Below are 24,698 nucleotides of genomic sequence, written 5' to 3'. Positions count from 1 at the left end.
CCAGGATGGGCTGTAGGTGGATTTCTGCAGAGGTGTGGTGTGTGAAAATCAGAGAGATTACAGATCACCTTGTCAGACAGCATTCAAACACAAGTGTTTCATTTATAACACTTCCTATTAATCAGGAAACCAATTTCAAATCCTTCCCATACTTTCGGACCATTTGTAATTTGTTTTGTGACACTAATGACAATTCACTATTAAAATAACTTAGAAAAATGTTATTCGTATACTATGAAGCTATACAACTTCAGTTATAATACGCTACATCAGATGGCTTAAATAACCAACAGGAGGGTGCCTTGGGCAGTGATTAAGGTTAACACCTGCACACACTGTTGCTTTCACTTCAATAACTACACCCTATAGCACATTAAAAGATAATTCTAAGCTTTTATTTGACCCTAATAGTTGTATGTTTGTCCATTTACCAGCATGGTTACAAATCCTAACCAATATGCATTAAAACCTAGAAAATGCAATGCAGCAAGACTCTTATCTATGTCCTTCAGGGTGTGTCATGTTCTAACTGTCTTAGTAGCAAAACCAGGAATAAAAACAAAGCAATACTTGGAGAAAACAGAGGGACCAATGTCATAGATGAAAATGCTGTATCAGGGGACAGGGGCTTGTTGCCCCAGAGCACTGTACAGTAGTTGATAAGTTCAAATTAAAACAGATCATGTTATGAAGGTCAGATATGTAGTTTCTCCATTGTGCTTTGATAACCTTGGCATCACTGGAACTTATCTGAGTGGAAGGATGAAGCTAAAATTCCCGATACGGAAGATTATCAGTGTCAGAAGAACATGAATGGAGTGCAGCTGGCTGCGTTGAAGATTCCCAGAAATAAGACGTTATCTCCGTGGTAAAGGGGTTGCTGGCAAAACATGTCAGATAAACAAGGTAGATAAAAAAAAGAATGAATAAGAAAATGTAAAATATGAAATGGAAGAAAATATTTACATTTGACAAGTCCTAAAAAGATTGTGATAAAAGTCGGGACACTCTGCATCTTCTCATCAAGGTTCTATTGATTTCAGTAACAGCAGAGCTTTATAATTTTCAGCATTAGTCTGGTGACTCCCTGACTGGAGAACAATTCTCTGCATTCCTCTGTGCACAGCGTCTGCCACGATCCCCTTCCCACTACTTTCTAACATACGAGTCAGTGTTGCTTCATGCAATGCCATAAAATATTGGAGAAAAAATTAAAGATTAGGCGATGGGTTATACTGTAAGTCTTTCTCCACCCAAATGTAACATGCTGAAAAATCTCTGGCCATGCAGTGGTAATTGATCGAGGCCATTTATTGTTTACTGCATTTCAGATAAGAACATGAAATGCAGGAAAGTACCTCACAATATTTGCTATTTGTGGAATACTGTGCACAGTTCTAGCCAGCATGTTACAGGAGAGATATTGCTGCACTAGAGAAAAGGGACCAGATACCTTGCCAGGCTTAAAAGAATGACCTACATTGATAGGCTAAAACGACTGAAGCTTTTCTCCGCTTCTGAGAGGATCTGATTGAGGTATTCAGAATCATCGGAATATTCACAAAATTAGCCCAATGGACCGCTTTATTAAAACTGAGATCAGAATGCACCATTATTTAAATGGGTGCCTGGAAAATTGCTGCCCTGCCATGTAAGAAACAGCTGCAGTAGTTCTTTGGATTAATTAGCTACTAGCAGCCAGACGAGTCCAATGTGTTGAAGAACTTCTTCTTGTGTGTAACCTGTCTTAACATTATTTTTAAGAAAAACAAATATCAATATTTTCAGCAACACAGCATCTCTGTGAATGAAAATAATAGCCATTTCAGTTGTGGAATCTTTGTCTTTTCACAGATGCTACAATTACAGTAAAGTACAGATGCACAAGGTTTGTTCCAACAAAGGGTTCGCAAGTGCACATTGTCACAATGTCCATTTTCCTCATTTAGAATTTCTTAATTAGTCCCTAATTATGACGGATCAACATTTAAAAAAAATGTTGTTTGCAAAATGCCGTCTTCAAAATCGCAAACAAAACCTGCCACAACGTCAAATGCTCTCTACAGGTGCAACAGCGAATATCAACAGAGGAATGCTCTAAAGTGCGGCACGCCTATTGAAGCGCACAAGGACAATGTGGCGCCAGCCGTAATGTTGAAAGAAATGTGTAAGTTTGCAAAGTATAGCGAAATTAACCTGGGGAAAATACCTCATGCATACAATCCGAACACCAAGTGGAGTGGTTATAGAGACACTCCTGTGAGAGACAAGCTATTGACTAACAGAAAGGATAATAGGATTATGAACAACAAAACAAAATGAGCTAAAGGTAATACTACTCGTTCTGGAGACATGTACAGTGTGTGTATCCATCACGCCCCTGACAACGTTAATGAAGTCCAACACTCACTGTACAACTGATACTGTAGGCAAGCCTTACTGCTGGCAGGAACCTTCTAAATAGGTGGGTGTGAGAGGTTTAAAGGGTCAAAGAGGATCCAGCTGTAATTGTCCCAGGACATGGAGTGTGCACAGAGTTAAAAGTTGAAAAGTTCATGCAAAAGTGTAAGATAGGACCCTTAGGCCAAAGACAGAACATGATACAGACTGAGCTGAGGAGGTGGGGGGTGACAGATTCCTCGATGCATGAAACCAGAGACTACGGCTGACATGGCTAAAGGCTGACAAACCAGTGCACACGCTGACATGTGAGGAACTGTATGGCTTACTGGGGTCAATTACAGCATACGAGCTAGCGGGAGGATGCTGGTTTGGGCAGAACACTAAAGATCGAATTTTCCCATGAGCCATCTCTAATACTATAAAAAAAGACAGGCACCGAGATCATGCAATAACCTTGGAAAAAACAATATGAGAATACAAATAAAAACATTTTAAAAAATTAACCACAAAAATCAAATTCAAAATCAGAGAAGTTAAAAAAGTAAAAGTTTTGAATGTTATAGTGCATAAATAGTATAAATAGTAATAGTAAAAATGTTTCACTCAGCAGATACAGGCAATTATTTATAATTGGTAGCTGGGTATTTAATCATGGACAAAGAACACAAAGTTTTGCATACCAGCAATGCCTTACAAAACACAGGATTAGTTAAAAATGCTTCCTTTAGCCCTTAATAAAAGCCTGTCACATTATTGCATTTCCTTAAACACAGCATTCAATTTTTTATTTATTGCAAAACGTATCAGTTTCTGTTTTACGTCTATTTGTCTTCAAAGTGATAAAAAAAAACAATTGCTTATTTAAATTTCAATGGATGTTTAATTTGAAATTACAGTTTAATTTTTCCCAGGGTGATCAGCTCATAATCGAGCTGAAAACAAGGTATTTTTGGAAAAACAGGGTTGATAGACTAAACACAAAAAACATCAGGTCTTCTAACAAAGTTAATTATTTAGTCATAATGTAGGTTTTAGAATATTCTGTGGTTTGATACTAAAATTATTAGTTCAGATAAATTGTTTCATGTGCATGTATTTAATAATAATAATGTGCAACAGTCAACAGACCCACCCTTAAACGAGTATTACAGAAGATCAAAGGATCAGGATCTCTGGAATTAGTGAAATGTCTATTGATAATACTGAGTGGGGAAGCAATTCTTCCAGTCCTGCACTGAGAAACTCCACAGTGCACTCCAATGAAGGAGAAAAGGAGTAGTCCTGGAATGTCTCCAGGGCTCCAGCAGGCATTCTGGATGAGGAACATTAGGCAGTGTGCTTACCAGAATGAGTATGGCCCAGCAGAAAGCATGTTTCAGGGGGTTTATGGTGAAGCCCAATGCTGGGAATGCTTTTTGCTATTTGTCTTTTTTCAAACTGAAAGTAACAATGATAACCATGAAGTGGCCAAAGATTTGACTGTGCAGGATCAGCCTCCTGGTAAAATAAAAAAAAAATAGAAAAACACTGTCTATCTCGAACTACTTTCTTGAGAAACTGTACTATACTCTGTATTCAAAGGAATATTTTGTATATAAACATACATTGGGATCACTTGAGTGTTAAGTCACATCTCTTCTCTTTACAGAGCATGTATCATATAGATATACAAAGCAGCCCTGCTTATTAAGCCTGGCTTTCCCTTTTCATTTTTTTTATTTTTGAGAAATTAGGGGTTCTGTTTTCAAGCTCTGTATGGCTGAAATAAACACAAATGTACTTGAAATGAGCATACACCACTCATTCATGAATGGGTCATTCTAAGCAAGATAAAACACATTAAAAAAAAACTGCAGGTTACAAAACAATAGAAAAAGCTTCTTCCTTTTAAGGAAAAGTATAAGAGGGCCACTAATTAATAAACTCACCAGGTTTCAGGTACAAATATGTGTACAAAATGTGTTAACTTCCTGTACTGTAACCATGTACAGGTTTATATAACAATTTACACTGTTTACTATATAAAACAAAACTGTGACTCTCCAGGTTCCCAGATCCCACTATTCCCACCAATGGGTCAACAGTGCCTCTAATGAAGTCAACCCCACTCTCTTGTGTCTCTTGGGAATGTCAAGATTAAACACGTTCTTTCCAGGATAGTAGTAGACATTTCAGATTTACAATGAAAGAGTTCAAATCTGCCTCCCTTTCCACATTCTCCTGTGCCACAGCACATCCTTAGGAAACCATCTGGTGTAATTCTCTCTTCTGCCAGGAGAATATCTTTTCATTCCGTATAAGTCTCAATTAAAAAAAACATTGGCAAAGAAAAAAACAAAACAGAAAAAATAGTTCTTAGCACGTTTTTTACATCTTGTGCTATGAATATGCACAGCTACAGTATATCTCTGTTTTAAGATGCACCTTTCTTCTAGAATGTAAAATAGTAAGTAAGCCTTAAATGTTTGCTTTGTTTTTAGAATGATTTAGAATGCTATTTTAGGTTTGAATTTCACAGTGTTGTGCCTGGAAATCTGATGATATTGATCTTAAATTGATACACTTTGATGTGCAGAGAAACACACAAATTGCACAACAAAGTTCAATTTCATTTTCCACAGCAACCCCAAACTAGCTGCTGTAATGACTTTTTTTAGAAAGCAGGTACAGGGCAAAAGACTGGAACCGAAGACCTAGAAATGAGAAACACTAAGAACTTCTGTAAACCTCATTAAAAGGTAATGCAAAAGTTAAATTGAGATAGAATACAATAAAATGGCATTTCCAGGTATTTGCCCTTAGAACCAGAGCAGTAAAATAAACAGAATGACCATAATGGCAGGAGCTGGAAGGTGGAGCAACTGTTCTCTTTACAAAAAGCTCTGCTTTGATGAACAGCTTAGTGAGGGAGTCTCTGTGGGATCGTTATTTACACTCTTTGCTCAGGACTCTCAAGATTAGCGTTTATCCTAGGCCATCCTGGCCCTACATTATTCTGTACTCTCTCTCCTTTCTAAATATCTTTGCTTTGCATTCCATCTGGAAAAAAAAATAAATCCACAATCTTTAACTCATCTAAGAGGAGACAAAACGCATGCTACTTTCCTCCTGTTTCTAGTCACCTGACTTTTTTTTTCAAAATGACAGCTGACATGTGAGCTGGAACTTTGAGAGCAGCTCACATTTAGATATTTTAAAGCTTGTTAAGACATTTTATTACAAGTGGACACTGTGGAGTTACGAGGTGAAAAAGGTCTTGATTTTGTTTCTGATTTCTCCCTGGATCTTGTCATTGAAGAAGATATTCTAATAATGCCGATAGCCGTTTCTACAGCCTATGGATTTAAGCTATTAAGAAATGACATTGGTAACTGTTAACCCTTGTATCCCCTATGCTAATCCATGCTTTCTTCAATGTATGGTTCTATGGCGAGAGACTGAACTAAATGTTCTTCCACAGAAAATTGACAGAAAAGGTTTCAAGTAATTTATTCACTGTCAGTGTATAAGAAGAAGTGTAGCAGTGTAGAAAAAAGTTTTCTACTTTTTTTACCAAACTTAATGTGGTTGCACTCCCCAGTAAGAGCTGAATCTGATCACACCACAAGAATATGTATTTAAATCAGATCACTGCACAAGAATATATAGTCGAAAGGCCAGCTGGGCCACTGATCAGTGAAGAAGGGGTTTTCTCTTTTTGCTTTACTGTCAGAATTCCACATAAACTTGGGCAAGGGCGGTTAAGTCCATGACAAGCATTTCTACTTGAGTTCCAGCTTTAGGACAAAGCTTTTCTTGCCAGCATCACGATACATTCCAGGACCACAAAGCAACACCGTTTACTTCTGATTGTTTTTTTTCCCCATGATGCATTTAAAATAAATAAAGACACTTATTACCCACGTATTGTCTCCTTCTCTCTGCAGATGGATAGAGAAAAGTTAGTTTTCTACCTAATTCCCTTATTAAGTTAGAACACTTTCAAATTGCATTAGCATATATTTTAACTGTTTAGACCGAGATGCAATAGCAAGAGAAATATCATGTATAAAGACAATAGAGACATCAAACCAAATTTCTGAATTTTCTGTCAATTCAGCTGACAGATTCCCTCAGAGCTCAATAAGACATTCACAGTTTTCACAGACAATTATCTTCAATAAGGCTATGATTTCACCACATCCAGGTACTACACCTTCCTTCACATTACCCAGGGTTGAAACTACTTTTTTATCAAAAGAAAAACTTCAAATACAAGTGCTTTCACCAGGTCAACTAGGACAATGGGTAGAAGTGTATTTCTCATTCACGTCTTGGCTTGTTAGATCAACTATCATCTTACTAGAGTGGTATCCTAAAGGGAAAGATAAGTTGCTGAATGTTCACTGACAGTTTAAGTCCTTAGAATGACTTTCAAAATATATAGTTTCCAGTTTCACATAACATTGCCTTAGCAAATATTTTTTCTTTAAATACAAGTGTAAGGGAAAAACTACTTTTTAACCAACAACATTGCATTCTCAGGTCACTGATGATACAAGAGGTTGCACCTTGCTATCTGGAATTTGAATTTATTCTTGCTTTCAGCTAGAACAAACTGCATGTACCAGTTTTAGATGCTAAATAAATTAAGTGTTATGAAAATGCAGCAAAATAAGACAAGAGATAGAGTGGGCAAAACGTTTTTTAACAGGAAAACATTCTCCACTATGCTCAATGTCAACTGAACACACTAGCAGCCCTAGACTTGTAAAGCTATAGTCTTACATGTAATTGTTCAAATCCTTAGGCATTTTCTCGGTGAACAAAAGTTGCACAGTGTTAGGAACGAGACAGTGCTAGCAACAATGGTATCTCCAGCTATTTTGTCAGTCTGAGAACATGACCCCAGAGCTACTCAACCTCTGTAAGTATAAAAGTTGCGTTGTAAATGGAAATTGTGGTAATTTTCAAACTTTTTTGCTGCTACAATAGCTAACTATGTCTCAACAAATTACAAAGCTAATTTGGAACTGTGCTTATATATCAAACAGAGAACAGATCAAAATATCTTGAAAAGGTTGTCATAATATTTGCAATTTGAAAAAAAAAACTTCAGAATTATTTAAAAACAATATAGAGGATACAATCTTAATACGGATAACAATCTCTCACTCAGAGAGCAAAAGATATATCAGTTTATTCATGCATTTAAAACATAGCTGCTAAAATGTAAATATTGCCATTTCTATGTTAAAAAGTAGGCTTTATTACACAAAGCTTTATAACACATGGGTTAGTTTTACAGTTAGATTAGTCAATGTGGCACAAAACAATTGATAAAACAAACTAAATACCTTCATTGTGAATGTCCATCAGTTTATGCATGAAATTCTTAATGACCACATGAAACCAATCAAACCTTTAATACTAAAGGTACTAAAATACACAAAAGTAGATATATTGTATATTGTGTTTTTTTGGAATACATGCTGATTTTTATTGGAGGGAGGAGGAGCTGATAGCAGAAAGGTTCAAATAGTAATTCAACCCCATTCAAGCATAAAAAACCTGGGTGCTAATTCTCCCCACCCTCACCCCCAAAAAAATAACATAACTTTTGAGGCTGCAGTCTGTGAGCTGAAATCAAGTAGAATCGGAAACTGTCACATCCTTAATTATTACCTTAATTAACTGCCCTTATGCAAATACAATTCCGCTTCGCCAGACTTTATCAAGACAGTTCTACTGACATTTCTTTCTCAAGAATTGTATCAAGCGTCCATGGTGACTCCAGACCACGCCGCAACAGGATTTCTAACAGGATTTTTTTTTGCATTTGTTTTTAAACCAGAGAAAAAAAAGGCTTGATCGCAACATCAAAGGCAACGTCAAAGGCAACTCACTACCACCCTCTATAGGTTTAGAAATGAACAAATGATTCTTTAATCCCTAATAAGAGTGACAGCATGGTCACGCATAATACGGCTTCGTTTAACACCTGTAAATTACGAATGGCAATAAACATTCTAATTATGCCTTTGTTAATCACAGTTGAGTTTAAGTCTGAATTGTTTCGGCTGTGAAAGTTTGCTTTTAATATTATTTTTTCAGATTTAGAATTTTTAAATATTACAGTTAGTTTATCTATTTGAAATAAAAAGGACATGCATTATTTCAGATTAATAGGGGTTAGTAAAGGGTTAGAATCCAGCTCAACTAAAATAATATTTTATTAAGCATAAAGGGCATAGGAAAAAAAACTCCTTATTGCATTTGTCATGAACGATTTCAAACAACCACTCCTCCTATGAGTTTATTCAAAATCCACACATTTTGGTTGACACCGCAGTGTTCATAAAAGGTCTGAAAAGTAGATATTAACAGTCAATGAACAGCAGATTTTTTTCTGTAACTCCGTAGTAACATTTATTTATGTCTTTAATGTGGTCTGTAAAAAAAACAAATGTTTACTGTGCCTGCTTCTGTGTTCTCAGAGCTAAACTTTATTTAAGGTTATCCAGCTCATTTACTTACTGAAATAGGAAAAACAGCTCTTTGTCCGTTAGAAAAGGGTGGGGGAAGTGCCAAGGAAGATGTTATTAAATTGGGGTGTGATCTGTTTAATTACCCGTGATAACAATTTCAGATCAGCTGTCAACCACTGAAATGCAAAGAAACTGTAACTGTAATGCATATTCTTGCCAGTACTGGTTACAGTAATTGACCACAGACCTTTAGGGCAGGGTGTTCACATTTTTCTAGCCCTGCACTTGATAGAAGTAAAGAACAAATGGATTTCATGATCATTACAAGATAATCTCTCATTCATAATAATAATTTAATTCCTTGGTTCCAGGAATTATTACAATTTATACATTACAACCATTCTAACTCCAGTGTAACTGCTTGTGTGCCAATGTAGATGCTATCTGGGTTCCAGTAAAGAATTTCATTAACAGTAGTGTTAAAATAAACTTTCTATTAAAAAAGACAGGCCAGGTTCTATATATTCTTTATATGGTTATCTATTGCTTTCATACAAAAAGGTTGTGTGTATAAATGAGGGCCTTCTCAGATGTGGTTTAATTCTAGTTCACCTTTTTAACGTAAGCACCAGGAAAAATGACATTTCTCATAGAACATGAAGGCTCCTTAAGTGAAAAGATTGCAAATAAAATGCCTCCCTCTAGTGTTCAAACCTCATTACTCCAATTACAGGACCTTCCTAAAACCTTCACGTTTCTCACACTAAAGACATGTCAGAATTTACACTTAAGACAATAGCAGCCCAATGTATGGCCTTATTTTGGAGTTATGATGAAGTTTTCAATAAATGTGACTTTGCAATTCCCTTTGCAATCACCACTCAATTCAGACTGTATGTCCTTTACTAAGACAAAGAGATGCAAATAAACACAAAACATTCGCGACTGTGATTCACCTGGAGTGATCTGAAGATTCTACAACATGCAACTGCAAAAATCCTTAAGATGCTGGGAAAACATTAGCACTTAACTAGACAATACCTCCTTCGTGCTGAGCCAGGTATCAGCTATCACTAGTTTATCTCATATTATAGATCCATGGAAGAAGGATGTAAACTGTTGTGTACAATCTTCTAGGTGAAAGCTCTTTCACAGTGAAGACTCCCTGAAAGAAGTAGGCTATAGGTCATCGTGTGAGCAGAGATACATCTTGAATCAAGTTAATTAAACATCAGGTTTAGAATGAGCCACGTTTAAATATTCTGGTGTTACACAGAATACAGTACAGTATATCTCCCTGGTGTGTTTGTGCTGCATAAGGCAACAACACAACCAACATGCAATCTGTCCACAAAGAGAAGGATTTAAAGCCTTTTCATAAGCAAATCCATCGGAAAGTCCATTTGCAGATTTCTATCAGAAAAGTCCGTTGGATTTCATTTTAACTCAGTGCTTAATAACCTACAGTAAATAGACTTGTCATTTGGTTTCTTTGGTGCCAAAGCTTCACCCGGCACTTCAGGTGCAATTAAAAACATGTTTCTGAAAACTGACCATATTCTGAATGTTTGAACAAAGAGTCCAGAGTTTTTTTTTGTTTGTTTAATGCATCAAGGAAAGTGGCACATAGTAAGAAGGTAAATAGTACATAGTAAGAAGGCAATATTTAAGAATGCTAAGCTTATTGTAGTAATTGCATTCCTAAACCTTTAAGATGCACGTTTGCTCATTTTAAGCAGCAAATCTTCTTTAGCTTTAATATAAATAGTATTTACAGAACCAAAACCAATCCATAACAAAAACAAACATAAAGCTGATCATCGCTATTATTAACTAATACAGATAAGCCTTTATTGTTAAGTATTACAGTGAGTTTATTCACAAGACAGAAAAGTGGGGGGGGGGGTGTATTTTATATTACAAGACACAGCTTGTTTAGACTAAGAACTCTAGGAGACTAACATAAGAGAGCACATGTGGATCAGCTTCATACTAAGGAATTTCAAACATTGCTCAGTTAACACTGCCAAGACAGCGTGATAGGTCTGCAAGTATGGACACATAGATTAAGAAAAGAAACCTAGTTTTAATAAATGCAATACCCCTGTATGAAATGTCTTGCACGAAGAGTACAGAATGTTAGGTGATTATGGCCCCATTGCATAGTTTTATTGCCTCAAGATTATTTTCTTGAGGTGCACCATCTCCTATTTTTTCTTGTTACTAGACTTCTGAATTGAAGACATTACAGGATAACACGCTTTTGATTAACTGTACAGCAGAACGTCGGTGTCAGTTCCTGAAGGTTTGAAAGCTCTCCAAACCACGACTTGTTAAAACCTCCCTCGCTCCATTCATACTAAATAACTATGAACAAAAATTATCTCAGCAAGCCTGTAATGCTGCAAGAGAGAGGTTTTGGCAACACACCCATAAAATGGTTCAATTAAACGTAACACTGTGCTTCATTCCTGATTGAAGTACTTAAGATTTGTGTGAACCAAACACAAACATTCAAATGAGGCAGCAGTGAGGCATGGAGCTGGAAGCTGGAAGACTAAAGGACAATCTTTTTTCCAGCCACCACCAATCCTCTCATCTGTTTGTTAACGCTCTTAACAGCCCTGAAAAGATACCCCTGGAAACAGATCCAACAGAACAGAAGACAACCAAAAACAAAATAGAACTATGTTTCTGCCTGCAAGAAAACAAAGCAGTAAAATAATACCACACATACTTTACAAAAAAAAATTCCAAACCTGTTAAAATGACCTATTTATTAAATAAATAACACTACAGAACCCTTAATAGGCACTTGGAAATGTCTGTCAAAGCATAATGGTTTCCAAAGTCAATGAGATGTAATGAAATCTGGGCCAGCTTTGTTCAACTGATGTAATGACCCTGTAATTAGACCATGAAATATTCATAAGTCAGATCACCTAACACTACCCCCTGAATGGAAAGCCTCTGACACTCCTGCTCTGAAAGGACTAAGCACCTGGCCAGGGAACTGCAATTTTCTGTGTCAAACTGGAATGACAACTATCTCACAATCGTATGTTAATGCACTTCTTCTTCCCATTATTACAGCATCTCTCCTGACAGCAAACATTCAACTCACACGAATCACACTCATCGTTGATACATCCATTTCCAATAAGAGCTTTGTCAACACAGGGCCAAGGGGAGCCACAGACCAGCCCTGCAGACCACAGGCTCAAGGCAGGATTCACCCTGGACAGGATGCCAGTCAATCACAGGGCACATCCTCAGAGACACATACACAACATGTTTCTGGACTGTGGAAGGAAACCAGAGCACCCAGTGGAAAAACCACATGTCCAGAGGAGAACATGCACACTCCTCACAGAAGGTGCTGCAGGCCAGAATTGAACCCAGCACCCAAGAGCTATGAAGCAGCTAATCACCATGTTGCTCAATAGTGGGTGTAATAAAAAACGCCCACTATTATTTCCAAGAACTCTTAAAAAAACTCACATTTCAAACTGTTTTCAAGATGCTAGGGACACATGTTTGCTAAGGAAAGTGAATAAGTAAAATCTACAGAGATACCACTACATTGCAAGCAAACATTTAGGTCAAACAAAACGTAATTTGTAGCTAGAAGTGATCTTCACCGGACCAACCAAAAAAAAACCACATAAATGATACGTATTCTCTACAAAGATAAGGGTTCATTGAGGAGGTGGATCAGTATATAGCCTTCTGTGACAACCTTATGGTCAGGCACTGATCCACACATTTAATCAATATTAGTTGCTACTTAATTTATTATATTAGATTATTCCAATTGTGTTGTACATTGGTTACTTTAATTGTTTCCAATTTTTTTCTTTCCTATTCGTTTCAGTGCAGTAACACTTGCTCCAGCATCTGAAGGTTTAGTCCAGTAACGCAAACTGAATTGAAAAAAAAAACATCAGAGCTACAACAAAAATGTCTTAGCGTAGGAGGAACAATGATCTACTTGGATTCTTCTGAAATAATGATCTTATACAGCACTTTTCACTTTTTTTCACTCGTCAGTGAAAGATCGTTTCTAAAAACTTTTTTCAAAGAACAATTTTCTTTTTTTCCATTTGTTTAATGTACACTAGAGTGTCTGAGCGTATTCGTTCTGTCTTAGCAAGAAGATCAATTCTTCAATAATCCAATGACGTTATTTTAACTTGTAGGTAAATGACCGTGGTCCAGTTGCACATTGTAGGTAGATTTTAAAAAGAAGGGAGTATTTTAAAAAGTGAAAGGCAGATATGGTATTAACATAGTTTGAAAAAACAACGGGTAAATTATACTGAAACTGTCTATCCAAAGGTATTGTATCTGCTCAGTACTACCAGTAGAACTGTCGTCTCAGTGGAGCTCATGAACTGCACAGTTATGTTTAATACAAAAGTATTTCAAACATTTGAAGCTTCTAAACTAACCAAGGTCAGGTTGATAATTAAGAATCACTCAGATTTCTATTAGAGAGTCTCATGCATTCTGAGAACAAAATATAAAACTACATTTTAATAACATCTATTTTAATAAACAGCAATTGCAATTGCAGAACAGTAAGCGATAGGAAGAAATAGCAATCGAATTCTAAACCTGAAATCACGAAATGTAGCACAATTCCCATTATTTCAGAAGCTGGAAAGTATTAATCCCACAGCCTGTCGGACTAACTACACATTTATAGTTTGGCATTGTTAAATCAAACGGGCTCATTCAAACATTGCATGCACAGTGAATAATCATGAATCTATACTCACGTTAAATCTTTAAGCAGAAGACATCAGGTATTTTGAAACCTCTGGCGTATTTGACAAGCACTTAAGAAATGCAATTTTAAACTTCCACTTTCAACCTACCTGCTGTGTTCCGAGATCTGATGTGCAATCTCTGCAGCTTGCATTCAGACGGAGGAGCAAAAAACGGTTTACTGGTCTCTGTGTCAAAGAGAAGGTGTATTTTTTTACCCTTTTGTTTCTTTTTCAAAACATTCTTTTACATGTGATGTACAGAAGACGTTTTTTTTTTTACAGCTACTTCTTAGATTGAGCACCGGTACGCCGTCATCGCCGCACGAACTCTTCCTGAAGCGGCTGGCAGGTCTTGCTCTCCGTGTCCAGGCAACCAGGGAAGCTTCCTCGACTCTCAGACTCCCTCGGCCCAGCGTGCGACCGCCATTACCTTCCGGGTCAGACAAGTCGTTCCTCCCGGAGGGCAACTGAAGTTTTAACCAATATTAATCATCTGTATTAACAGAGGTGTAAACATTCCTCCATCATCTCCTGATTCCGAATTTTATATCTGAACATGCACGTGCACACATGTATAAATTGCGTTAAACGCTTTGAGCGGATAATCACTTTTTTTTAAAAAAAAAAGATAACATATATACTGTAGGTAGAAAAGTGTTTTCATGCAGAGGAAGTCCAAAAAAATGCCGCTGTTTTTTATACATTTGGAAAACCGTGCTTACATCAGGAAGAAAGCAGAGCTCCACATTCATATTAATCACCTTTTCCCCCAATGAAATACTGGCAGGCGATTCTAAAAATGGAAGGGAGCAGGGCATATTGGACAATGTATTTCCCAAATTTCGATTTCGGAGCAAAATAAAAAATCTTTGTCGGAGTCAACACTACAAGTCCCAGAATACACTGGGGTCAGCGGCACATGCGCATTAACAACTCGTTCGGCCCCCGTGATCAGTTGCTGTCTGAAATAGAGGTCACCCTCACTCTGTTCAGTTAGGTGGGAGAGTTGGTGTCTAGCAGATCAAGAGTCGTCGAAATGGTAAGAGAACGGTTGGCATCGGTTTGTAAAGACATGCATATGTACATTTTTAACGTGTTAAGGATTCTGGTTTGTTGTTTTGGGCGGTTTTGCCACTTTATCGCCTTGCATTGTACATGGGTACCGACATCGGGCCGATTGAATATAAATATAATATAAATCGGAAGACGTTGGAGGGTAGGAACGGAGTTTCTGTTATGTTGAACTCCATTGTTTAAGAAAGGCGTTTACAGTTTGCACTTTCAAATGTGCACCAAATGAATTTGGCGTTACATTTTTTTAAGATGAGCTACAGTTATTTGACTTGCGTACGCGTTGCACGACACTTGCAGTGCATAATCGCCATGGTGTTGTGATTTTTCCGACATCCGTTTCATCTGCCGTAGTCTAATGGCTGCTTATATGCCTGTTTATATGCTTTTTGTTACCTCGAACAAAACCCCAAGGTCACTGCAATGTAGAACAACAAGTTTATTCCTGCTGCGAAGTTGAAACCGATAAATTAACGTTCATTTAGACTTGCATAAACATTTCTGAGGATATATTGATTATCGGCTTTAATCCTTATTTTGAATGTGTGCTGTGTATCTATGGAGATGTCCTTGCAGTCGCTTCTCCGGGAGGTGACTCTGGGAGGGGAAAAATGTTTGTAAAGCAATTTGAGATGGTCCGTCATTAAGCCCCCATTTTTCACCCTGTTGTTGCAGTCTGATCCCATTAAAGTTTTGGTAACTGGCGCTGCTGGCCAGATCGCCTATTCCCTTCTGTACAGCATCGCTAAGGGAGATGTCTTCGGCAAAGATCAGGTAAGTAATGGACCGGTTTAGTTGCATCTTTCTTTAGGAAACACACCCTAGGCCTCATATATAATTAAATTGCGATGGTACTGAAGAACTTTAATTTTGGGCTGGCAAACTGCAGACACTAAAGACATGTAAGTTACAAACGTACTGTTTGTAAGTGGGTCTTTTGCCAGGGGCTGTAAAACTGTATCTGGCAATTTAGGATTATAAAATAGTGGTGCTTGAATTTAACATTAGTCACTTCCTTGCCAATGCTTATTTCAGCTGAGTTTAACTTTTTGCTTGCATGTTCTTAGTCCATAATAAGGGCATCTGAGTTTAGTTCTTCTGAAGGTGATGCGCACAGTGTAACCTTGTTTTGTGATGGCGTGACTGCATGTGTGCAGTGACTGCGGTCTGGTTGTTGTGCTTCCTTGTGAAGTATTTTGCCTCCTCTTCCTAGCCGCTTGTTCTTGTTCTGCTGGATATCACCCCTATGCTGCCAGTCCTGGATGGCGTGGTGATGGAGCTGCAGGACTGTGCCCTCCCACTGCTGAGAGGTATGCTGGGCCCGATGCCCGAGTCTGCTGGAGTCCCAGTTCTCTAGCAGACAAGCTTGTTAGTGTGTAGAGCCTTAACCCAGTGAAGCAAGGACTTTCTTCATGCAATTAAGGTGTGGGGGGGTAATTTAACTCCTACAGATTACTCTAAATGGAGGACAATTATCCTACTACAGAGGGTTTAATTTTGAATATGATTATTATTTTTTTCCTAGTCATGTGTAGTGAACATGTAGGTTAGTGCTTTAAACGGTGTGCACTTCTCTAACTGCTTGGGTGAATTAAAAATTCTAGGTAATATTTTGAAGTGCACAGCTAGTCTCGAAGAGGAGTGATGGGTCCTTCTATGCGTCTTATCTGGGGGGGAGGGGGGGGGAATTAAAATATCCTGTAATCTCATTTTCGTCTACCTTTGTTCATTTTAGTTTGTGCTGAAGCTAATGACATCAGATCTGCAACATAATTCAGACCAGTCCTTCATAATTGCAGACTGCATGTGTAATATTTTTTATTCCACTGCTTGAAAAGCACTTTGTCCCGGCACCATTGATTAAGAGCCGTCTCCTGCCGTACAGCGCTATAATAGAGCTCTCTGCCTACTGACTGCAGCCCTAGTCTGAGGTCCCCCCCTGCAGAACTGACACTGCTGTGTGTAAGGCTCAGCAGCGGATGGTGGAGAGGTGTGCCAAACTGCAGGGCTCTGATTGGTCACTTAGTGACCTAGATGAAAGCGCCGCCCACAGTATGTGCCGCAGTAACAAAATCAGACTGTGTGCAAGGTATACTACTGGAAATTGATGAATGCACAGAGCCCAGGCTGAAGTTCAGCCTGATAATGGGGGTTTATTGCAACTTGCAACACCAGATTGCCTGATATTGGCGACCAGCAGTTTTCCAGCCACTTGTAAATGAGCATTTTAAGTTTTGGCTGCTGTTGGCATAAATCTAATCCTCTGTTTTGTCAAGGGAAAAACGAGTTTGCAGAGCTTCTGTCCGACTATGAAGTGTAATTCTGTGGTTTGCAGAGGTCATCCCAACTGACAAGGAGGAGGTGGCTTTCAAGGATCTTGACGCAGCCATACTGGTAGGCTCCATGCCAAGAAAAGAAGGCATGGAGAGGAAGGATCTGCTGAAGGCCAATGTGAACATTTTCAAGTCCCAGGGTGCCGCTCTGGATAAATATGCCAAGAAGACCGTCAAGGTGACTAAGATTAATGAGCCTGTAATGAAAGCACAGTTTTGCTGGTGGCTTGTTAGATTTGGCTTTAATTCATTGCGCACAGCAGTCAGCCAGTAATTCCCATTTCTGTGCTGCTGCAAATAACCTGAATTCCTCAGCTTACATCCTGTGGGCTTGTAATTTGGACTGAAGGGGGGGTAAAGCACTTGAAAGAAATGTTGAAGAATTGTAAAATGAATGTTCCTGGTATTTAATGCTTTTGAAGAAATGGGATAGAAACAGCTTGTGTTTCTGCCCTCCATTGGTATAAAAAATAGTGACCAATTTGTTCAGGTTATTTTGTATTGTGGTATTCAGAAAAGAGTGCATTGAAGGTACACTTCGTGATTGCTTGAATTGATGTTTGGTGTGACTAGAGCTGCATAAATCAAGTCTTTATCCATCAGTTACCATACATTATATCTATATGGCAAGACCAAGGCAGTGGTTCAATGATCACTTCATAGTCTGCATGTTCTCCTTGAGTTTCCATGCACAATCCAAAGACCTTGTGACCATGTTAATTGTCATCTCTAAATTGCACAAGGCGTGTTTGTCCTCTGCCCTGCGATGCACTGGAACACCAGGATGTCAGCCCACATGGCTCCCTGTGCCCTGAGTGGTGACTGAACATGTATGGCAACACAATAACCACATTATTCTAGCCCCAAGCTGCTAGAATAGGACTTGTATATAACTACATTTGATTTGTTTGTAACAAAATACAAGTACGTGAACTGATTAACCCCCAGACCTCCTCCCATTTATGTTCAGCTTCTTGACCTTATTTCAAAGTAATCTTTTGAGTCCCAGATCAGAAAACATGCAGTAGGCTTTTCATTTTTTGTGGGGGGGTAATGAAAACTGCACCATGGAGAAAATCTTGTATTATTACACCTAAAAACTGGAATGTAAAAATGTATTCCTTTGGGAAACTGTGCCCACCATAGGAGCAACACTATTTGTAGGGTATGAAGTTGCCAGTATTCAGTCAGTGGGGTGTTCATACCTTGTTTGGGGGGAATGGGCTCTCCATGGTAAGAATTATATATGTACTGTAACTGCTTTAGGATGCAGAGCTCACACAAAAAAAATGAAACAGGTGACTTATGTTTGTGGGTTTAAGCCTGATACAAGAAAGAGAAGTGATCCTTTGTTATTCTCCAAAAATCTAAACTGCTCTGCTTCTGTTCAAATCTATGGGTGGTAACCTGCTATGACTGCTGATGGCAATTCATATTGACTCTGTGTTGGCTTTTTTAGGTATTGGTTGTGGGAAACCCTGCGAACACCAACTGCCTGATTGCCTCCAAGTCAGCTCCTTCTATTCCCAAGGAGAACTTCTCCTGCCTGACCCGTCTGGATCACAACAGGGCCAGGTCACAGGTCTGCAGACTTCACCATGACCTTGTGACCAAATGGTAGAAAGTTTGTATTGTAATAATGTGGGCACCAGTTAGGCTACATCCATCAAATAACCGCCAATCAATGTTCTAGAGAACCTGTGGGGATATAAGTTTGTTTTACCTGACCAGTGTGTGCTTTCAAGTTAATCTTCAGTATTCTAGGATCTACTTGTCCAGCACAAAGAGCAAGTATATCGATTTAAACGTTGCCCAATGATAAAGATGTTGGTAATATGCATCAGTCTAAGGCTGAAGGTCCTGTTTACACAGCTAGAGTATTTACCCAAAAGTGAAAGGGCTACTCAAAACTATTTCTGAAGCACACTTGCTGCTTTATATAGCTTGAGTGGAACCAAAAGACTAATTTAGACTGAAAGTAGTTAATTTTTTTTGCCCTGCACAGGTGGCGATTCGTGTGGGAGTCCCAGCTGACAATGTGAAGAATGTCATCATCTGGGGTAACCACTCATCCACCCAATACCCTGATGTGCATCACACTAAGGTCAAAGTTCATGGCAAGGAGATCGGGGCCTATGAAGCCGTGAAGGATGACAGTTGGCTCAAGGGAGATTTCATTTCTGTGAGTTGTTTTTTTTTTTTTTCCCCTCCAATGGTTTTCCTGAAATATGGATTTGAAGTAACTCTCGCCTTTCTGTTTTTTTTTCCCCAAAACTTACATTTGACTTTCCTCGTGCATTGTCCACAGTTCAAGGGAAGATTAACATCTTCTATAGTTGCCCTTGTTTTTTCCCCAAGATCATAGTGTCTCTAAATAGTTGAGCTTGTGGACGGCTGGTTTGGCCTGTCTTGGTGAGCTTTGCCCCAAGTGCTATGGGCAGTGTCCAGAACCATGTGTGTAAATCCTCTGGGTTTTGCTTTTTTTTTTGTTTGGCAGACGGTGCAACAGCGCGGGGCTGCTGTAATCAAGGCCCGCAAACTGTCCAGCGCCATGTCTGCCGCCAAGGCTATCTGTGACCACATGAGAGACATCTGGTTTGGCACTCCTGAGGTAAGCAGGTTTCTGCTGTTGGTAGATGTTGGGTCCTTCATACTGTTCTGTAATGGGATAGACTAGAGCAGAGCTGGCAAACTCAAAGCAATGTTGTATAACTTGTGAGGAAACAAGATCCCTAAAATATCCCAATCGTGGTCATCCTTAACATATGAAAGTGGAAAAATTATTTAAGAGTGTTTGACCATTTTACAAAAGACTGTGCTGTAGGTGAATGTCAGAAGTGAGTTTTGCACATCTGGAAAAAAATCCTTTTAAAACCTAGAGTATTAAAACCCACTGTCAATGAGAACTGTTATGGTATAAAAAGGTGACTGTTCTGCTTTTTGGCCACAACAATTTAAGTGTTCCCTGCTCTAGGGCGAGTTCACTTCTATGGGCGTGTACTCTTCTGGAAACTCCTATGGTGTTCCAGATGATCTCATCTACTCCTTCCCCGTCGTCATCAAGGTAATGCTGCAGCTACTACTATGTGGATCAATGGGTAGTCATTAACCCTTGAGACTTTAAGACTCCAATAAGATTTTTACCTTTTTGTAAAGTTCAGGGGAACCGCAAAGCTATTTTCATATTTGGGGTTAGAAAGCATTGAGTGCATTTCAAACATGTATGTGCCACGTCATGTTCTGCGATTCAGAATGAGGCAACAAAACTTCCAAGGAGGTGAAGCAGCCCTATCGCACTGTGAAGAAGCAGCATTGTGAATGCATCTCTTTTCATTCAATAGAAATATTGCTCTTGATTTCGAGAGCTTACTTGTTAACTTGGCATGCAGATCACATTGGAAACTTTCTGCAGTGAAACACCGCACAACCTGGATTTAATTTGCTCGTATGTCACATGACAGTGACTAGAGAGCAGGAAGGGCCACTTCACTTCGCAATTCGTGGGAACTCTCGCTCTCGCCTGTGGCCAGAGCTGGGGTTTGCGACAACATGGTGACTTGGAGTACTTCCGCAAAGTTTACGATTTCAAATCAAGGACAAATAAATGTCAACCTTTTCTGAATCGTCAATGAGTTTACTTTATTAGCAAGATTTAATAACCGGTCTGAGAAGTCGGGACTGTAGTTCCCCTTTAATTGGCATTTATTGAATGATGTTGACCGACTGAAAACCGCTGTCAGGTATAAGGTCTTTTTCACTCACAGATTTTGCCATCTTTCCTGCTTAGGGCAAGAGCTGGAAGATTGTGGATGGCCTTGAAATCAATGACTTCTCCCGTGGGAAGATGAATGCCACTGCGGCGGAGCTGGTGGAGGAGAGGGACACAGCCGTCACTTTCCTGGGAGTCTGACTAGGGCAGGACCCAGCAGCAACGCAGCACTTAGAAACCCAGAACCTTCCCTCTCGTCTGTAACTCCAGCAGCTCGGTGTCATTTGTGCAGCTTTAACGGGCCTTGCCGGAAGAAACTGGGGATGTCATTGTAACGCACTTGTCCTTGTATCGGTGATATAAAAATACCACAATAAAAACCATGTAAAGTGTCTGGAATTGTTTATAGAATTCTTCCCATGCTGAGGATGTACTTTTTTTCCCCTCGGTTGACTTCTTGCACGTTCTGCCTATTATATGTACTGTTTGCAGACAATCCCTTTAACTTTGCTGTTATCGGATTCAGTTTTCTGGTTTATAAATGCTAAAACCCTTAATTGCAAAATTAACTGCTTTTCACTGAACATCAGTCTAACTCAACTTCTAAAGGAGTTTAGATGATCCCTAATCTGCATTCCAGTCCTGTAGATTGCGGAGGTCTACTGTATATATTATGCATTTATTTTTTCCAGTTGCAAAATCTATACTATTTGTGCAACATAGCAGAAATGTACTGTCAATGTTGTACTTGGACAGCAATGAACAAATTTAATAAATGGGGACCAAGTGAACAATCATTAGCTGCTAATTGCATTTTGAAGAGATAGGTTGTAAAAACAACTGAAAATATGTGAAGAATCACAATCCCCACTGTACTTTTTGGCATTTTTGTTAACACCTCTATGAGGGGAAGATAACGGTTTTAGGTCTCATAAAGCAGTGCCTTCCACTTTTGTGGCCGGCCGAGAACATAATTTCACAATCATTCTGAAAAAACTTCCTTTCTTCTCAAGAACAGTGAAGTGGAGCTGCCACAGGAGGGCAGTAGTAAATTGTAGATTAATGTGACTACAATGAATATTCGTTAATATTTTAAGCTTATGCTTTGCGTGTCTGGACAGGTACTTGTTAAGGTGAGAACATAACTTGAGAAAATGTGACTACAGTGATCATATCTTCTGCCACATAATGGAGTGAGTTTCCCATAAGGTAAACAAGATGGCATATTTTCTAAATCTAGAAATACCAAAAAAATGTCTTTAACCCTATGTAGAGTTCCATTTCAGAGAAATCTGGAATAATGCAGAAAGATACTTAATGGGAAATCCTGACAAGAACAGAAGTATGCATTACTTTTTTTCAGGCAGATGCAGATGATGTTAAAGCTTAACCACAGCATCACATAAAATTTAACAGTCCAATTGAAAGTGGCCTTCATGTAACTTCTATATTGTTTGAAGGATGCAGATGTAACTGGTAAATATACTTTATAGCAACACAATGGGGCATTAGGTATTGGAATAAAAGAAACTAGCATTTCAACAGGGCATTATGAACTTCAGGCATTTTTAATGAGGGACTTGGAAAATTACATATCTGATTACTTGACAAAATTGGTTAATAGGTTTTTAACCTATCCTTTTCCCTTCTGGAGCCCCTCATCATATGGCCAATGTTGTATTTTGTACATTATTTTTCACTTGACCTTGGTCTAGACAATGTGCTGTATCTGTATTTTTCTCTTCCTGTTAAACAGATTTGGGAATTGAACAAAACCGTTGTTCCTCTTCCTTTTACAAAAACAGCAGTTGCAGACTTCCGACAGCCAACTGGAAATTGCAGATTGCTGTAAGTTGAGCAATGCATTCTTTCAGAGTTCCTGCACAAAAGAATGTGTGAGCAGGTATATTGTGATCTGCATGATAACTTGTGTATCACTGGGAGTACAGACAACAAGACAAAGAAGCCTGGCACAGATCAGTGGAGGATCCTGTAATACCTGAGTTCTGGGACTTTATGTTGCTCTCAGAGGAAATCATACCGAGCTTATAACTGACTTGTTGATTCAGGAGTAAAATAAAAGCTCAGCGCACACAGAATGGCTTTAACCAAATCTTTTAGAAAAATATCGAATGGTGTGAAAGGATTCTTTAAATGAGAATGCATTATTATAGTTATTGTGATAATTGTTAATTCTACACACACCACTTCACACTGCGTTAGACAGACTTTAAAGTTCCCAGATCCGCACTGAGATTATCTTTGCTTCATTAACAGAGCTCAGTGCTCAATTGTTTTAGTGTGTTATAATTATTTCCATGTTTATCTGTAGCACATAGGCTGCCAAGAAGTTTACTGCTCATGTGCAATGAAGAGCTTTGGTTATTAATCATCTGGAAAACTTTAATGAAGAAAAGAACAGGATTGTAGTCAGAGAGCAATCACCTGTAGTGATGGTAGAAAAGCAAGTGTGTTTTAGCATTATCAGTAAGATAATACCCACTCACAAGCAGCACATTCATTGCTGTGATTTTGAAGTTATATTTTTCCATTTGCTGGCAAATTTAAAGAGGTGCAGAAAACCCATTAAAAAATAGACTGTTAGCTTAACATTTTCAATGCCACCCAAGACAAGTTGCAGGTTCATTTCATAAGAGACAGTTTAGCAAACTACTTAAAGAGCCCTCATAACCAAGAAAGGAAGAAATAAAAAAAATGTTTGACTAATTAAACATAATTTTTTAAAGTTCTGACATTTTGTGAGGAAGATCTTCCAGTCTATCGGAGTGGAAAACCCAAAGCAAAACAGAGGTGTTTTCAGATTTCTGTCTCCCAAGTGCGGCGTGCATACACATCTTCTCAAGCTTCTCCTTTAATGAAATGCACTACTGCATTGTCCTCACATGACCAGACGTGTATGGCATCTCATCAGTGACGTGGTGATCATTCAGCCCTCTGAGCCTTCCCTTCATGTACAATAATGTGAAACAAGACAGGTGGTGCTGAATTCCTTCCAGGAATTCAGATGGAATGGGTGTAGAGATACTTATTTTGAGTTGTTAATTATTATTGTTGTGATGATTTACAGTAGCTCTTTTCATCCCACTTTTTCTAGAGTGGACACTGCCTTCAAACTGAAAGCCTTCAGTTTCAAAAGGTGCCTTGAGATCTTCACTGACCAAGTAGTCGGGACCAGCTGGTCCTCTTGTGGGAGCAGGTTATTGAAAACCTTATGGGTACATTTCTTCTGCTGATCTCTTCCGTGGAAGTGAATGCACGTTGTGAAAACACATATTTTGAAGCCCAAATTCCCTCTGATGTGTATATATGATATACAGTAGAGTGTGAGGGTTTCAGAGCTACAGATCTTTAATAGACATTTGTATGGACCAGAAATACTGTGCAGCACTCTGCTGAACATTGCAGCACAGCCTGAAGATTTCAAACAATAATTTTTAAATGTTTTTCAGATGAAAGGGCAAGTGAGGCAGCAAACAAAGACATCCTGTGAATGGCACTAAATCTGTGGTTGGAAAAATGCCTATAAACTCTCTTTAGATAAATGACACATGATTTCATATGTTATAGAATTATATTTGTTATGAATTTTCTAAATGGGATAACTAAAACTAACATACTGTAGCTGCAATACAACAATTTATATAAAGGTTATATTTGGGAGCCTACAGTATGTGGTTCAAGACAAATAGCACCTTCGGTAATGTTGTCCTGTTCAGGGTCATTCTACTAGGGCCTCACTACTTAATAATGTTAATATTGTAAAATCCTGGGTTCGGTAAAATGTTTCAGGCATTCAGGTGAAGGACAACAGAGCTTTCACTGGCCGATTATCAAACTTTATTGGTAAAACAAAAAAAATTAAACTAGCCGATCAAGCAAGAAGAAGACAAAGAATCAAAATAACAGACACAGCGCGAGCCTG

General features: G+C 38.6%; 2 protein-coding genes across 4 annotated transcripts in view; one reads left to right on the top strand and one right to left on the bottom strand.

Moving 5' to 3' along the window:
- The window catches only part of wdpcp (WD repeat containing planar cell polarity effector), a 68,384-nt gene extending 53,983 nt beyond the window's left edge, over positions 1-14,401 (bottom strand). Inside the window, exons 1-2 of one of the 3 annotated variants that reach the window (XM_088609900.1) lie at positions 13,929-14,401; positions 13,751-13,828 (exon numbers count right to left, since the gene is read on the bottom strand). The gene's annotated coding sequence lies outside the window, so the exon portion shown is untranslated. Of the gene's footprint in view, positions 1-13,750 lie in introns of all 3 variants that reach the window. The other 2 variants (XM_088609899.1, XM_088609901.1) reach the window with 2 other exon arrangements.
- Positions 14,402-14,527: 126 nt separating this feature from the next.
- On the top strand, positions 14,528-21,149 carry mdh1ab (malate dehydrogenase 1Ab, NAD (soluble)). Its single transcript, XM_088609905.1, has 9 exons — positions 14,528-14,681; positions 15,389-15,487; positions 15,927-16,023; positions 17,049-17,224; positions 18,506-18,628; positions 19,052-19,228; positions 19,544-19,657; positions 20,021-20,110; positions 20,834-21,149. The coding sequence occupies exons 1-9, from the start codon at positions 14,679-14,681 to the stop codon at positions 20,954-20,956; spliced, it is 1,002 nt and encodes a 333-aa protein (XP_088466031.1). The 5' UTR covers positions 14,528-14,678; the 3' UTR covers positions 20,957-21,149.
- The last annotated feature ends 3,549 nt before the right edge of the window (positions 21,150-24,698 follow it).

The sequence above is a fragment of the Lepisosteus platostomus genome, chromosome 17 (genome assembly GCF_059453375.1).
Source record: "Lepisosteus platostomus isolate fLepPlt1 chromosome 17, fLepPlt1.hap1, whole genome shotgun sequence".
In the NCBI taxonomy this organism is placed as follows: domain Eukaryota; kingdom Metazoa; phylum Chordata; class Actinopteri; order Semionotiformes; family Lepisosteidae; genus Lepisosteus; species Lepisosteus platostomus.
The sequence above is the reverse complement of the archived record's forward strand: the minus strand, read 5'-3'. Positions and strand labels throughout refer to the sequence as shown.

Coding starts and splice junctions, on each gene's coding strand:
- mdh1ab (XM_088609905.1), top strand. Junction 17,225..18,505: donor ATGCCAAGAAGACCGTCAAG/GTGACTAAGATT, acceptor TGGCTTTTTTAG/GTATTGGTTGTGGGAAACCC. Junction 20,111..20,833: donor CCTTCCCCGTCGTCATCAAG/GTAATGCTGCAG, acceptor TTTCCTGCTTAG/GGCAAGAGCTGGAAGATTGT.